The sequence below is a fragment of the Sceloporus undulatus genome, chromosome 1 (genome assembly GCF_019175285.1).
Source record: "Sceloporus undulatus isolate JIND9_A2432 ecotype Alabama chromosome 1, SceUnd_v1.1, whole genome shotgun sequence".
Classification (NCBI taxonomy): Eukaryota; Metazoa; Chordata; class Lepidosauria; order Squamata; family Phrynosomatidae; genus Sceloporus; species Sceloporus undulatus.
This window is the reverse complement of record NC_056522.1, coordinates 369,877,612-369,893,954: the sequence shown is the minus strand read 5'-3', so window position 1 is coordinate 369,893,954 and position 16,343 is coordinate 369,877,612. Positions and strand designations below refer to the sequence as shown.

The window sequence follows — 16,343 nt, the reverse complement described above, 5'->3', positions numbered from 1 at the left end:
ATTTATTGCTTTGTGTGTATGTGTGTTGGATCAAGGTCAGATTTCTTTGGCTTCAGTCCATTTTTTCCTGCAAGGTTTTTTTTTGTGTGTGTGTATTTTAAAATTTCTCTGCACAAAATTTCTCTTGTACAGTGCTGTCCATGACCTTTTTTCTCTCCCATTTGGAAGACATGTAGATTTCTAAATCTGTTGATGAGATGAGAGGATGGTGGGTGTTTTCCCTAGGAAAGATTTCAGAGTTGGGGGAAAAACAACAACTTTGTTGCATATAAAATTTAAAGAGGTCCATTGTGGTCGCTAAGCTACAGATACATCAAGGTTGTTCTTGCTATGTCAGGCAATGTCTCTTTCTTGGTTACGTTTTAATCTTTTGTCGGCTCAGCTCCTTTTGTTTCCAACCTGCTGTAATAATTGCTGACCAAGACAAGAACTCAGTAATGGGAAAGATATAACGAGGGGGGGAGCGAGAGGAAAATAAAAGAAGTCCCCTCAGGGTAGCAAGGAGGCTCCATCAGCTTTCTAAACTTTCTCCTTCAGATCTTTGTGCTGCAGATCTTTGGATTCAGATTTCTTCCCTGTTTTATAGCAGCGGTTTTTCCAGACATGGAGGTGAGCCAGCTGTTAGAAATAGCACCCAGAAGGATAGCTTATGACTTTGTGATTAAAAAAGAAGGCATAGTCCCTGATCAGACAATCTTAAGAAAACATTGTGCAATATTGCTCTTGGTTTTTCTTTTCTTTTCCTTTTTTTCCTTTGCAAGTATTGATTGTGAGACCCAGCTTGATGCAGCGGTCTGAGAGTTAGACTATGACTCTGGAGACCAGGGTTCGAATCTCCACTCAGCAGTGGAAACCTACTGGGTGATCTTGGTCAAGTTACACTTTCTCACCCTCAGAGGGATGCAAATGTATATCCCCTCCTCTGAACAAATCTTGCCAAGAAAACCCTGTGATACGTTCCCTTTAGGGTTGCCATAAGTCAGAAACAATTTGGAGGCATACAGGAACAACAAATTGATTTTGTAGAAGAGTTCTACTCTAGATAGTCTATTCATTCTGTTTTCTTTTGTTCTCTTTTCTGTTCTTCCAGTTTGTTTGTTGAAATGAGTTCACAGTGACTCAAAAGCCTTCAAATATGGAACCTCCCAAAACATCACCGGCTGATGAAGACCAGTCTTCCAGGGAGATTGATGACCTTCATTATTCGCTGCAAGGTATGTTCTGTGTGTGCTTCACTGCTAGTTCAATCTCTTACTTGTAGGGTTGCCAATGTGAAAACTGGAAAGTGCTCCTGTACCTTTAATGGTTGTGTGCAAGAAGGAATTTCCTTTTTTATATATATGTAATTTTTATTGATATCGTTTTAGTTCCCAATAAGTTTCAGTCAACATCTAACATACATATAACAAGAAAAAATACATAAACAAAACACAACACACCTAACAAATAATAAACTATAAAGTGCTACACTATCCAAATCCTAGACAAACTATTAAAATATACAATTTACAATACTTACACAAAACACACTGCACTATAAAAACCATTCACTCCTAACCATTCATTACTTCCTATTTCCAACCTTGAGCTATTTCCTCTGAGCAAAAATATATACAGCCTATCTTAAAACAGAAAAGAAGAAGAAAAATTGTAAGTTTTCTTTCCCACTTTCTTATTATTCTTTATTTTTAACATATACAAATCTTTAGTTAAATCTGCTTCCAAATAACAAGTTTCTTTCCTTCTGTCTTTCTTTCTTGTTTTAATACTTATATTATGTCATTCAACCTCTATTCCCATGAGCATGAGGGAATTTCAACAAGTCTTGCTTGTTACAACATCTGCTGAAATCCCCTCTTTTACATAGTCATTAAAAGTACAGGAATCATCTCTCATTTTCAATCTACTGACCCTATTTAGATGGGATAGAATGGAACGGAACACTAATGAAAGAATGAGTCTTTTGCGCAATCTAGTTTAGCATTCTAGAGTTGGGGGAGGGATTACTTTTTGGATAGGTCCTAGAATCCCTGTGCCATCATGTCCAGGGACACTGGGAATTGAAATAATTAAAATGGTAACTGTTACAAGCTCTAGTCTTCCCATAGCACTCAACTATATGCTTCCAGGAGGTGCATCAACAGACTGACTGTTGCTATTGTTACCTTATAACTTGTTGTCCATGACCTCTGAATTTTCATTTAATACCTTATGTAGAACTTTTGCACATGAAAAACTTCCCCAACCCAGTGGGTTTCATGTGTGTTGGACTATAGCTCCCATCTTCCCAGAGCCAACAGGGATAGTAGGAGATGTAGACCAACAGATATGGTGGGTATCAGGTTCAGGAAAACTAGCATGGGATATTTCCCTCTCTTAGTAAGTTAGCTGTAGCTTTTACTACATTGGGATGTTCTTACAAAAGCAGTTGAAGATAAACAATGCAATCCTATGCTTGTCTACTCAGAAATAAGCATCACTTATTGTAGTGGAATTTTCTTCAAGGCAAGTGAATACAGGATTGCTACCTTAATATGTCATTTATTTATTTTATCTACATTTATATCTCATCTTTTCCCCAATGAGCTCAATATTGTATACAGGGCTCTCTTCTTCAACCTCACAACAGTCCTGCAAGGTAGATCAGGTTAAGAAAGGTTTGTTGGTCTAAAGACATCCAGTGAATTTGATGGCTCTGAAAATTAGATCTTAGTCTAAATTCAGCACTCTTAACTGGTACCTCACAATGTTTTTCAATCAGTTGAAAATGTGTTTATTGAAAAATCTTTATCCATTTCTGCTGGAAAGCAAACATCATTGAATTCAGAGGGGCTTACTCCCCAGCAAATGGATATAGGATTGAAGGCTTAGTGTGTCATGTATTTTGGTGCTTTGATTTAGATTTCCTGCATGGCAGGGGGTTGGGCTGGATGGCCCTTGTGGTCTCTTCCGATTCTATGATTCTGTGGTGCTGAAAAGTGTTGAGTGACCATGAATTAGTTCAGAAATGGAAATGAGGAAGCTGTCCAGCTGTTGTTGGACTGTAGCTCTTAGCATTCCTCCCTATTGGGGTGCATCTACATTGGAGAAATAATGCATTTTGATAATGCTTTAAGTGTTGTGGCTCCATTCTATGGTACCCTGGGATTTGTAGTTTTAGAAACTCTTTAGCCTTCTGTGCCAAAGGGTACTGGTGCCTCACAAAACTACAAATCCCAGGATTCCCAGGTGGTTAAAGTGGTGTCAAATTGCATTATTTCTACAGTGTAGATGCAACATTGGCTATGCTGGCTAGGGCTGCTGGGACTTGCTATCCTACAAAATCTGGAGGTGCATATGAATCTCATACTTGGGTTAATTGCATTCTTGCAGCCTGAGCTATCTTTTCCAGGCAGATTTTGCAGTGATAAAAAATGGAGTGGTAGAACTCCCATTGTCTGAGTTTGAGCTCAATGGAAGAAGAGAGGCATCAAAATGTAATAAAGAAAACGTGGCATCTTGGAACTAGGGAACTGCAGGGCAGTACAGTAGCTAATTGAGTAAATAGTGAGTCAGAAACTCTTAATTCATAATCACTTGAGTAGTAGTATGGAGATTTCCTTACAACAGGTGTGGGAAATATGCCGATACTGTTGGACTCCAACTCCAAGCAGCCCTAGCCAGCATAGTGTATAGCTAGTAATGCTGGGAGCTGCAGTCCGAAAGCATCTTGAGGGCTGAATGATTGCCAATCCTGCCTTATCTACAAAACAGGAATTACACTGTATCATGCTTGTTAAAATTACTTCTTTGGACTACAAAACTGGTTGGGATTTAGGAAGTTTGGTTTCAAAAAGTAACTTTGCAAAGCTTCAGTCATGTTGCCACTAGTGGTTCAAGAGCAAGGCAGGCTGTTAGGCAACACCAGACATGCCCTTGATTGCATTCCCTGTATCCCACTTTCTCTGATAATAATTGCTCAAGAGATTTTATTTTCACAAGGTTGGTTATGAAAGAAGGAGTTCCTGGATCTTTTAATTGTGGTGTTTTGGGAGGGCCAGCATTCTTTGCTGTTTATTCCTGCTTTCCTTTGCTGAATTTTATTGTTGCTGTGTACTATTCTCAAGGGAATGTCTGTGTTCAGGCAGTGCTGCAGGTTGGCAAGTCATCTGCTATTCCTTCTTTCTGCAAATTAAAACGTGCTTGTCTTCCCCCTTCCCGCACCTCCCATACTACACATCTTGTTTTTCAGTTCAGAGGAAAATGCCCAGCTCTTTTCTGAGTATATTCACACTCATTCTCAAGCCAGAATTTTCCAATTTGAATAAGCAACCATCAGACTTTCCAGTATAATTATTTTGTTGTGTCACGCCCAAATATATGGTTTACTTCCCAAATATAGGGTGTTCTGTTGCATTTTGGCTTGCTGGAAACAAGACAGCATGGTCTTGTGCATGATGGATTTACATTGCCTTCTAGATGTTGTTGAACTGCAGTTCTCATCATTGTTCACTATCAATCTGGTAGCTTAGTGTTGTGGTCCAACAACATCTGGAATTGCAGTCCAACTACAGCTGGAGGCCACTCAGTTCCCACCCATGCTATGCAGTTAGTATTTGATTGCTCTCGTTGGAAGCAGAAACAGCTGAACAGTTCACAGACCTGCAAGGCTTGCTCTCTCTGATCAAATTTACTGCTTCTAAGGGTTGGCTTGCTTTGCTTAATAGCAGTGCTGGTAAGCAAAGGAGACCAAACTGTGCTCCTGTATGCCTCTCTATGCCTATACCTGCTTCCAGAACTAGCCACAGAAAACAGTACCCCAGGACTTTAAATATGATCAAATGAGAATCATAATCCACAAAGTAATGGCTCCACACTGACCATGAAATCTGAACCCAGCTGTCTGGCATTCACAACAAGTCACAGAAATGGGAAAGGAAAGAAATTGTTTTAAGACATGGTTCATATTTCAGGGCTTTTACATCACTATTGTGCCTTGGGCTACAACAATCTCTCCTAATGCTACTTGTGAGGCTCAGTTTATGGGGACACCTCATTGTCCACTGTACTAGCAGGACAACTTGAATTTTTAAATTGGAAATGCTGGGGACAAAAGCCATTTGGACATAAAACACTCTTGGTACTATTAAGATACAAAGATTTCCTCCCAAATTATGGCCTGTTACAGACTGCCAAAATAAAGCTGCTTCTTTGGAGGCATGCTGTTTAAATAATGCATGCATCCTAAGAATCCAGAAGCTGCACTCCAGTGCTTAGTAATGGAGTGTGGCTTTGGCGCGACCTGGACTCTTAGGACCCATGCGTCATTTAAATAGCATACCTCCAAAGAGACCCGAAGCAGCTTTATCTGGGCAGTCTGTAACAGGCCTATATGACCATATAAAGCTACTGTATGTTATTGGGCCAGTGATGAGCAACTTCCATAGATCCACAGCCATTTTTTCTACTTACAGCCTGCTGGAGGTTGCACTGTGCAACTGTGACCTTTTCCTTTTAAATAAGGTACATACTCCCTTCTCACCTTGTTTACAAGTGTATTCACATTTCTAGGAACCTGAATCTGCTCAGAAACAGGACATACAGGATGCCAGAGCATTGTTTAATTGATGATATTTTCTCCTGGTCAGATGTAGGTGACTAATTTAGGCACCTAATTAAGTAGGAGATCTTGGAGGTAGTAGAGCTGCAACACTGGACTGCAAAGATCTGTATGTGGTCAGCATGCTGTTGCCAACGCTGTGTTGGTGGGTTGGTCCATGTAGCCCAGAGCAGCCAGAAACTATGTTGGCTGGTGAATTCTGGTAGTTATGATCCAAAAAACGCACTTACCTTTAATCTAGGAATGGAAATTGTGTATCCTTTGGGCCACATGTATTGGAAGTGCAGGAACATTTAGCACTGAAAAGTCAAGAATGCCTCAGAGCAGGCAGTAGTAAGCTGGTTAGTAGTATGAGTGGCCTAAAATGTCCTTCCACCTGCTCCCTCTGTGATCTAAATTGATACTCTTAGGGATGTTTATTATTTATTTATTGTACTTATATCGTGGCTTTCTTCCAAAATGGGATCCAAGGCAGTTTACAATAATTTTAAAAACATCCAACTGAAACATTAATTTACAAAAGTTAAAAAGGAATGAAACATCAACCTTACTTTTAAAAAATGGTTAAAATAGCTAGAACACTAAAAACACTTAAAACACATTTAAAACACAGTTTCAATAAAAAATTAAACTATGTATGTAGCATGCTACTTCTCACACTGCAACTCCACAGTTAAAATTCAAAAGCTTGCCTAAATAAAAATGTCTTCACCTGCCAGCAGAAAGACAAGAGGAAGGGGGCCAACTGGACCTCCTGTCGAAGGGAGTTCCACAGCCTGGGAGCAGCCACAGAGAACGCTCTCTCCTGCCTGTGAGGTTAGTGGGACTGTAACAAAGCCCTCCCCTGCAGATCTGAATGCATACTTTGGTTTATACAAGATGAGGGCTTTCATTTCCACCTCTTCTCCTTCCAAGAGTCCTCTCTGTTCTTCCTGAGAATGCAGCTAGATTAGATTAGCACCCTGAGTAATTTTCCTATGTTTAGAACGGAGTTGCTGCAATAAAGTCTTTACTTTGTTTCTCTAAGGCATTGGTATCTTTGCTCCTTAGTCCGGATATCTAACTGCTGCATGTACTCTATCAGCATTACGCCCTTTGGTGGCCTTGACACCCCAGCTTTTTTGACTAGCCAAAACCCCCATGCATTTTCAAGATTAAAAAAACCGTATTAGGGCTATTGTAAACTGTTTCAGGATGCTCTCCAAAATGACCAGCTTCTCTCCCCCCCGCCCCCCCCCCCCCCCCAAAAAAAAAACAGTCAGAGGCTACAGAAAGTGATAATGGTTCTTTCTGTCTTCATATGTTTTGATTTTGTTGTTAGCTTCCTTAGTTTTGGAAGAAAGATGGAATATAAATCAAATTAGTTTCAGTGTGAGTAAGACTATGGCCTAATCAATACAGTGGCTGTTGCATTAAGGAGCTGATAGCTAATCCACTTGGATTGGTAACAGGATTGGCACAAAGAACTGCCTTTCCACCATCTTTTCACAGTTGTTGTTTAATTTTCCAGGTGATGATTTTGATAATTAATTAATTGATTAAAATATTCATATCCCACTGTGTATCTGAGGAGTGCTGGTGCATGTGACTAATGGCATAGTGTAGAAATGTCCAGAATTAGGCTTCTTTTCAAAGGGTCAGTGCACATAATCATTGGCTTCCTGCTTACTGGTCATGTAAAATTCCTCCATGCACTTTCTAGCTTGTGTGCTAATTTGTTTTCTATTTGCCTTGCAAACTGTTAATAAATCAGAGTTATAACAGCATGCAGAAAGTTTATACTTCTGTGTGGGAGCAGAGAAAGGGGCAAGGTACATGATTTGCAATGTAAAAAAAGATCAAATATATTCTTTAGTAGTTGTTTTCTACCCACACTACATAGAACAATTTGGTACCACTTTAGCTGCACCTTAGCAGGCTGAATTCTGGGATTTGCATTTTGGTGAGAAATTTAGAATTTTCTGCTAGAAAATAGAAGCATGGGTGACAAAACAGAGCCCTGTGTGACCATAGAGGCCAGCATCCAAGGGGTCCAATAGGAGTCTCCCAGCCCCACCACCTAGGTTCAGCGCTTCAGGAAGGAATGGAGACAGTGCAAAACAGTGCCTCATAGTCCCATCCCATTTAGGCAGCCCAGACGGTTACCATGGTCAGTCCTATCAAGTGATGGTGAGAGGTCTAGCAGAACCAACAGGAACACAATCCTCCTTTCTAGTTTCCATCATAGGTCATGTCAAGCATATTGGGGTAGACATGGTGGCATGATCCATATGTATCTCTGGCTGGCACTCTCTGTTTCCATGATAATAGTAAAAGAGAGTTTCTTTGCTCTGTGGCTTGCACAGAAACAGAACTGGCTGGTAGAACATAGATGACTCGGAGCTTGGAATAGTTCCTTTTTTAGACTACAACTTCCAGAATCCCCCAGTTAGCATGGCCGCTGGCCATATAGGCTGGATGAGTCTGGGAATTATAAAAAAATAACTTTTCCAATATCTGAAGCTGGAGTAGTCCACCTCTGCTCCACCTGATCACTCTCTTACCTGTGTAGGATATTTAGTTGCTCATAGCTACTTGGTAAATTTTTATATACAAGGCTACTCTAAAGCATCGAATGATTGCTAAACATTGCTATCATTATAATTATATACCTTTCCCTCTACCTTATCTGGCTTTATTGTAGTAAGAACAACATGTGGTTTCAAAGCACTTTGAGAAAAATCTATGAATGCTCCACCCATGATGAATAGCATGGAGGATCTGTATGAGTTGCCTGTGGATTTTATTATAATCTTGTTAGCAGAGAAATTTGATGCTTTGTTTTTAGGTGTCAGGGAACATGTGGATTTCATTCCCATTCTCTTTACATGCATTTATAACTTCCCATACACTCAGGTTCGTATAAGCCTAGGTCAAACATCAAATCCTTTCACTGACATGATGATACAAATCCATGTACAAATAACGCTGATCTTTATGACTATTTGTTGTGGTGCAGCACCATCAGTGTTTAGCTACCAGATTTTTTCTCCCTTGTTTCCTTAGAAAGGGAAATTGTTTCAGGTGTGGCTCCTTTGCCTATAAAGGTGCCACACCTGCCTCCTTGAACAAAAATGTAGTTTGTTAAGTACCAAGGGTGGTGAAACAGACAGGTTACAGATTCCATGATGAATCAGTGTTTTCGTAAATATTCTTCGGCTGCTATGCAACCAACCTGAGAAGTGAGGAAACTACTGGACAAGACTGAGTTTGTGGCCATGTTCAGGTGGTAAAGCTTTGTTGGGTGTGCACTGCATGGGACTAAATGCACCTTTATACAACAACAAAAGCCCTACACAAAAAAGTAGATGTCTAGGAGGAAAATATGACATAGCATTACTTCTTGATATGGTGGGTCTCTGTGCATTGCCATTAATATTATTGCTGGTTTCACAAGTCTATAAGGTATTGGACTGTTAATGACTTGTTGTAGCTGCTGCTGCTGCTAACATCACTCTACACCAGAGGACCTTAGGGTAGGTAACAATGAAAAAAAGGTTCTTATCTCTTTTTTGGGCCATTGGTCCTAAATATACACATAAGCATTTTGTTGTTATCCATCCTCCAATCGATCACGACCCATGGCAGCCTTGTAGATGAGACATCTCCAAGACTCCCTGTGGTCCCTCTGCTCAGGTCCTGCAAATTCATGCCCATGACCTCCTTTATAGAGTCCATCCATCTAGCACGTGGCCTTCCTCTCTTTCTGCTTCCCTCTTCCTTTCCTAGTGTTATTGTTATTTCCAGTGAGTCGTGCCTCCTCAAGATGTGGCCAAAATACAACAGCCTCAGTCTAGTCACCTTGACTTCCAGAGAGATTTCTGGTTTGATTTGCTCTAGGACCCATATGTTTGACTTCTTGGCTGTCCATGGTAATCTCAGCACTCTTCTCCAGCACCACATCTCAAATGAATTAATTCTCTTCCTATCTGCTTTCATAACTGTCCAGCTCTCACATCCATACCTGGTAATAGGGAATACAATGGTTTGTATGATTCTAACTTCTGTGCTCAGTTGTACTGTATGTCTTTACATTTTAGGATATTTTCTAGTTCTCTCATACTGTAGCTGTCCTCCCCGTTCTTAGTCTTCTTATGATTTCTTGACTGCAGTCCCCACTCTGATCAATATTTGATCCCAGGATGAAAATTTATTTACTATTTCTGTTTCCTCATTGTCTAGGTTGAATCTGTGTAAATTTTCTGTGGTCATTATTTTTATTTTCTTTATGTTCAGCAATAAACCTGCCTTTGCACTTTCCTCTTTGAACTTCCTTAGTAGTTGTTCCAAGTCTGTGATGTTTTCAGCTAGTAGTATAGTGTCGTCTGCGTATCTTAGGTTGTTGATATTTCTTCCTGTTATTTTCACTCATTCTTTTGTGCCCAATCCTGCTTTTTGTATAATATGTTCTGCATACAAGTTGAACAGGTAGGGTGAGAGGTTGCAGCCTTGTTTGACCCCTTTGCCAATTGGGAACCATTCTGTTTCTCCATGTTATGTCCTGACAGTGGCCTCCTGTTCTGAGTAAAGACTGTCAGATGTGTTGGCACTCCCATGTCTTTAAGGGCGGTCGATAGCCTTTCATGATCTATGCAGTCAAAGACATTGCTATAGTCTATAAAGCACATGCTGATTTTACACTCAAAGTTTTACACTCCACATTTTGCATACTGTTTATTTTATTGCACTGGAGATTTATTTTTTTTCCAAGGGCTACTCTGCAATGAGAAAGAGTTATAGGGCTACCTGAAAGAAAGTATAATTCATCATGACAGAGAAAATTCAGAGTAAAACAATTTCTCCCCAGTTCATGTAGCCCCAGGCTAACAATCCCTGAGACACTGGCAAGTTCAATTTTAGGGCTTTTCTATCAGCTTGCCCTGATATGAAACACTGTTTGCTTTAGCAAAGTAGTGGTGTACATAGTTTGCTGTACTATCAATACGTTTCACAGTAGATCTCCAAGATCTCAGCCAAGAAAGGAGCTTTGGACAAGGAGAATCTCCTGATTCATGGGTTTTTTTAATTAGGGATCCCAGAATATGAACCGGGGAGATTCTGTGTGGAAAGCAGGTGATGAACCACTGAGTTATAACCCCTTCTTGGCTGCAGCGTAGGGGGGACTACATTTCAAAATATTTAAGTCACATGAAGTTCTTAGGTTCACAGCTCACGGATCTAGCTATTATCTCATCCTTTCTTTCTAGGCACAGCACTGAAAAGTTAGTTTTGGGATTGCAGCTTCCAGAATTCTCTATCCAGTATAGGCAGTAATGGTTTCACAGGGGCCCGGCAGGGGGGAATTGTTCCCCTCAGATAAGAATTCTTTCCCCAAGAAATTTTCCTTGCATCCCCAAATTTCTAGCATTGGAGCGACTTCAAATTTCAATTGAGAATTTAGAAATACAGCTAGGCTACCAAAGCTGAGATGTAGACAAAGTTACCAAGGGAGTGAAAAAAGCAAAGATAAGGACTCCAGGGGTAAATGATTTTCAGTGTCTTGCTCTATGCAATGCTAGAAATTTGGGGACTGAAAGAACATTTTATTGAGGGGAAAGAATTCTTATTTGGCAGTGACCTCATTTGCTCCCCCCTTGGCAGTAGCATGTGATGCAATCACCATGGTTTACTCCAGTGGGGTTACTAGGGGCTGTGAGGTGGTGCGGCTCACACCAGATGATACCCCAGAAGGGGGGGCTGACACCCACACGCACTCCTCCCACGTACTATTCCGTCTTTTTCCTTTTCAGGAAAGTATGGGGCAGCACAGGGGGAGGAAGAGTGTGCCGCCCCCAGAAGCCCTGCCCCCCTCCCTCGAATGACACCTGGTGCGGGGGATGCTACTGCTTTACTCTTGGGATTTGTACAGGTAGTTTAGAAGTCATCATCTGGCAGATGTACCTCTCCTACAACTTCTTTTGTCTTTTTTTATCATTAAAAATATATTAAGGTATAAAAAATACAGAATACCTGCACCCCACAAAAATATCTGAAGAAAAATAGAAGGCGAACCACAAGATGGAAATCTGAACAGGAAAAGAACCCAAAATTGGGCACTGTTCTGTTTCACAGTACAGGTTGAGTTTCCCTTATCTGAAATGCTTGGGACCGGAAATGTTTTGGATTTTGGAATATTTGTATGTATATAGTGTAGCAATGAATCTCTCTAGGGGACTTTTTAAATAGCTCAGTTAATTATTAGGTTGTGCTACAAGCAACCCATTCAGAACCGTTTCCCTATTCTATACCAAGTGAAAAGAGATCAAAGGAATTTCACAGAGGCAGAATTCTCTAAATGAAGTATTTTTTTATTAAGGGGGAAAATCACACAGCAATCCATGTTCACTCACACATACATACAAGGAGTAAGGAAATCAGGAATTAGCTGTGGAATAGTTGAAGGCTGAACTAACAGCGATACCTACAATTTTGGGTTTTGGAGTATTTTGGATTTCAGAATCCTGAATAAGGGATATTCGATCTGTATAATTGAAAAATCTGGGTTGCTAGTGTTTGATCCTGTGGCTAGAGTTTGTCAGTCTCTCTGTGGCATGCGTGGGAAATGACCCCAAGGCAAACTCTGTTCTGCTTGACCTCTGATGATCCTGTGGATGGAAGAGTCCTCTAAGACAAGGATTGCAGGAGTGGATCTCCCCTCCTTGATGACACACCTTCCTTCCTTTTGTTCCCATGGCTACTAAGCTTTGGAGTGCCAAAGAAGCTGATGAGATGGAAAAGGCAGAGAGGGAGGGGGCAGGTGTGAGTTCTCATTGAACATGCCTGTGCAGGATTTTCTCTCCACGCCTGCTGATCCAATTTGCACACCATCACCAGAGCGTAATTCCCCTTCTTAACCTATTTAACTCTCATGATGCGACAGGCGTTCATACAGATCAGCTGTTGAAGCTGATACTGTTTACTTGAATGGGTTGTGCTCCCTCTGCATGTTGTCATATCAACTCTGGCAGTGTTAAATCTTGGCTCCAGTTCTGCTTACTCACAGAATTTGTGGCCATAACAAGATCCGTTAACAGAGAATGGAATTTTGCACATGCTTACTTGAAAGTTAAGTTGTAGTAAATGGAACTTGTTTTCTGATAAGATGGAACTTGTCTTCTGATAAGCATGCTTATAACTATGGCTTCTGGTTTGGCTGTGATGATCATTGGAGATGTCATTGCCATTTGCATCGAAAGGTGTAATTAAGGCTCCTTCCTTGCAGATCCTAGCTTATCCCCCCCCTTGATCCCCCCCCAATAATTATCACCATGCACCAATGGAGGTTAACCGACTGTATGCAATCTGTATGCAATCTGTATGCAATCTGAGAAATATCAACAAAAGCAAGAAGGAAGTTATTAATACGGATTTATCTTGTGTATATTTAATGTAAAATTAAATATAAACTATGTAAATTAAATAAGAAAGAAAAAGTAGCACATAAGAAAATGTAAGGAAACTTAATGTAATTTAATAGCATATATTGGATGGGTTTTTGTTACTTCTTGGTTGGATACTTCTGTGTGGTTTTTTAAAAGATATAATGGAAACTTTGATAAGTTTGGATGTTTCCTGGGTTGGTTGGTTTGAATAACAAATATTTTTAAAAAATTAAAGAATGGCAGATTGCTGATAGAAATAAGATAACAAAACACAGGAACCTCCTTTCTATCTTACTTATTTGTCAATCCACACTAGCATTGCCTAGTAACTCTAGTTCAAGGGATAAAATCATGCACCCCTCCTGAACTAGGGCTTCTGGGATTTTCAGTTCAACAAAATCTGGCGGGCCACATGATTTGCCCCTAAGTTTAGCTTGTGGAGCTTAGGAAAGTTATTTTTCTAGACTTCAGTTCTTAGAATCCACCATGACTGCCCTTGCTGGATAGGGATTCTGAAGGTTGTAGGCACAAGAGTAATTTTTCCAAGCATTGATTCTATAAAGCTTTGGTTGTCACATTCACACCTGCTCCCTTTAAAAACTGAACATGCTTCTGATTGAATCCAGGACTTTCTGCCTGCAAAGCAGATGTTCTTCCACTGAGAATAATTCATTTCAGATCCATCAAATCCACAGAGGAATGTGGGTTTGAAAAAATTCAGAGTTGTTGCTATCCCAAATTATGGGAGGGGAGAGGAAGAAAGATAAACGAGAACAGTGTTACCTTTCTCTTAGTTTTGCTTTTTTAACTGGGCAGGTGCAGCCCCCGGTCTTCTATCTTGAATAGAATGTATTTATTTTAGGTCAGTTACATTGAGAAAACAACTAGGGCAAAATAAATCCAAGGTCATTTAGAGCCTTATTAAAATCCTCTGACACAAAGAGTCCATTCATCCTTCCCTTAGACACAAAAAGTCCTTTTTAATGAATCACATGATGGTAGAATCTAAGCTTTTGTAAAACTATTAAGTCCCAGGGGAGAGCAGTATGGAAAAAGAGTATCCTCATGCTGAACATAAAGGGAGGGAGGAACAGCTGTAGCGACGATTGAAATGGCATTGGGTGGCCTACATGGAAGGTAATTCGTTGCTGAGTTGCGCTTTAATTTCTCTTTGCATCATTGATTTGAACTGGTGACCATTACAGGTGTGCCTATGATATTTTAAATAAAACATCCTAGGCACATCTCTAATGGTCACCAGTTCAAATCAGTGAAACGAAGAGAAATTAAAGCACAACTTTAAGTAAAAGCTTACACACATTTTTAAAGTAAACACTTGAAAAATGTCAATCTGGCGGACAGGTTTGGATAGCTGTAGTCAAAAAAGTAACTTTTCCAAGCTTTGTAAATAGGGATACAGAAATGACTAGTCTGCTTATGGAGAATCTGCTATGCAATTATAGGAATTGTATTTTTCTGAGACATTTAGCCTTCTCTGTCAGTGAGCTCTGGTGCCACAACAAAGTACAGTTTGCAGAATCCCATAGCATTGAGCTATGGCTGTTAAAGTGAAGCCAAACTGGATAATTTCTACTGTGGATGTAGCCCATGAGGTGCATAGTAATGATATGTTTTGGTAAGTCCACCAGGGAATTGTGATTTACTGCAATTCCTTGTTGAATATTAATTCTGTGGCAAATCCAGGTTTTTCATAGCACAGTATGTGCAATTTTCCTCAAGATCGTGTGCTTCTCATTGCAAAAAAACATATTTCTATAGGATGAAGATGTAGGATTTTCACTTTTTTTGTTCTGCTTTTTTCCCCTTTTGAAATGATATAAATTCATCTGGTCAAGCTTTCTCCATTCTTTGTGCTGAGAAAGGCTACATTTATTTAATGTTTATATTGAACAGACAAGCCAAAATATAGCTGCTTCAGGTCACTTTGGAGGTATGCTGTTTAAATGACACACGCATCTTAAGAGACTAGAAGCTGCGCCAAAGCTGTGCTCCAGTCGTTAGGACTGAAGCATGGCTTTGCCGCGACTTCCAGCCTCTTAAGACACATGAAGCATTTAAATAGCATACCTCCAAAGTGACTCAAAGCAGTTAATTTTGGCCTGTCTCTTCAAGCCCATTGTTACTTTTCTTTTTTTACTTTAAAAAAAATACGCTATTCAGCTATTAAAGACACCAAAGTTCTCACTTGAAACTCTGTGAGGGTGCAGTAGTACAGGTTGAATTTCCCTTAGCCGAAATTCTGAAATATTCCAAAAACCAGAACTTTTTTCATTTGCGGCTGAGATTAGTGAAACCTTTGCTTTCTGATGGTTCAGGTTTATACAAACTTTGTTTCATGCACAAAGTAATTAAAAATATTGTATAAAATTACCTTCAAGCGATGTGTACAAGGTAAAGTCGAAGGCTTTCATGGCCGGCAACCCAAAGTTTTTTGTGGGTTTTTCAGGCTATGTGGCCATGTTCTAGCAGAGTTTCTTTCTGACGAACTGACAGATGCTGGCGAAACATCAGAAAGAAACTCTGCTAGAACATGGCCACATAGCCCGAAAAACCCACAAAAAATGATGTGTACAAGATGTACTGTATATGAAATATAAATGAATTTTATATTTAGACATGGGTTCCCATTGGTATTGCAAAATCCAATAAAATAAAATAAAATAATCTAAATACCAAAATAATTCTAGTGCCAAGCATTTTGGATAAAAAGACTCGACCTGTATGGCAAAGTGTGGCCCCACCTCAAATATTAAATTAATCCTCCAGAAGCAAATAATCTAGTCTTTGAGGGAAAGCGTAACAAAAGCCATTTGTCTGTAACTTAACCTTAGTCTTTTTGTTGGACAAAGAAACAGGAGAAAACAAAAGAATGCATTGCTTCAGAATGTGGAATCCCATATTCTTCTCCTTTACTCTCCACTTCATCAATGTCACTTCCTCAACTTTCAGGCACTTCAGATAAACACAAGGCTCATCCTTCTGTGAAAAAAAGAACTGGCCAACCAGTCTTTAGCTAGTCTGTCAGTACCAAGATCAATTAACATACTTGTCTGGTGTTTTTATTCTTTTCTTGAAAGCAAGATGCTGCCTTCTTTGCTGTAGTTATTGTTCTTTGATGGATTTGACTAATTTCAAGATAAAACATTCCTCAGAGATCAGTGGCAGCTGGTGGTTTCCCTTTCAGGGGGATGATGATTTTGGGATTTAATCAAAACTTTAATTCATTGCTGAATATATTTTGGGTATAGTTCTTTTAAAGTCTGTTCTAAGACTCAGCTCATCTGCTACCTCACTAACAGAAC

The 16,343-nt window shown here is 39.8% G+C and overlaps 1 protein-coding gene across 1 annotated transcript in view; it reads left to right on the top strand.

The window, feature by feature from the left end:
* The first annotated feature begins 487 nt into the window (after nucleotides 1-487).
* The window catches only part of LOC121927177 (nesprin-2-like), a 78,574-nt gene continuing 62,718 nt past the window's right edge, over nucleotides 488-16,343 (top strand). Inside the window, exons 1-2 of the mRNA XM_042460796.1 lie at nucleotides 488-609; nucleotides 1,091-1,214. Coding sequence (XP_042316730.1) covers nucleotides 1,136-1,214 — 79 coding nt within the window. The 5' untranslated portion in view covers nucleotides 488-609; nucleotides 1,091-1,135. The remainder of the gene's footprint in view (nucleotides 610-1,090; nucleotides 1,215-16,343) is intronic.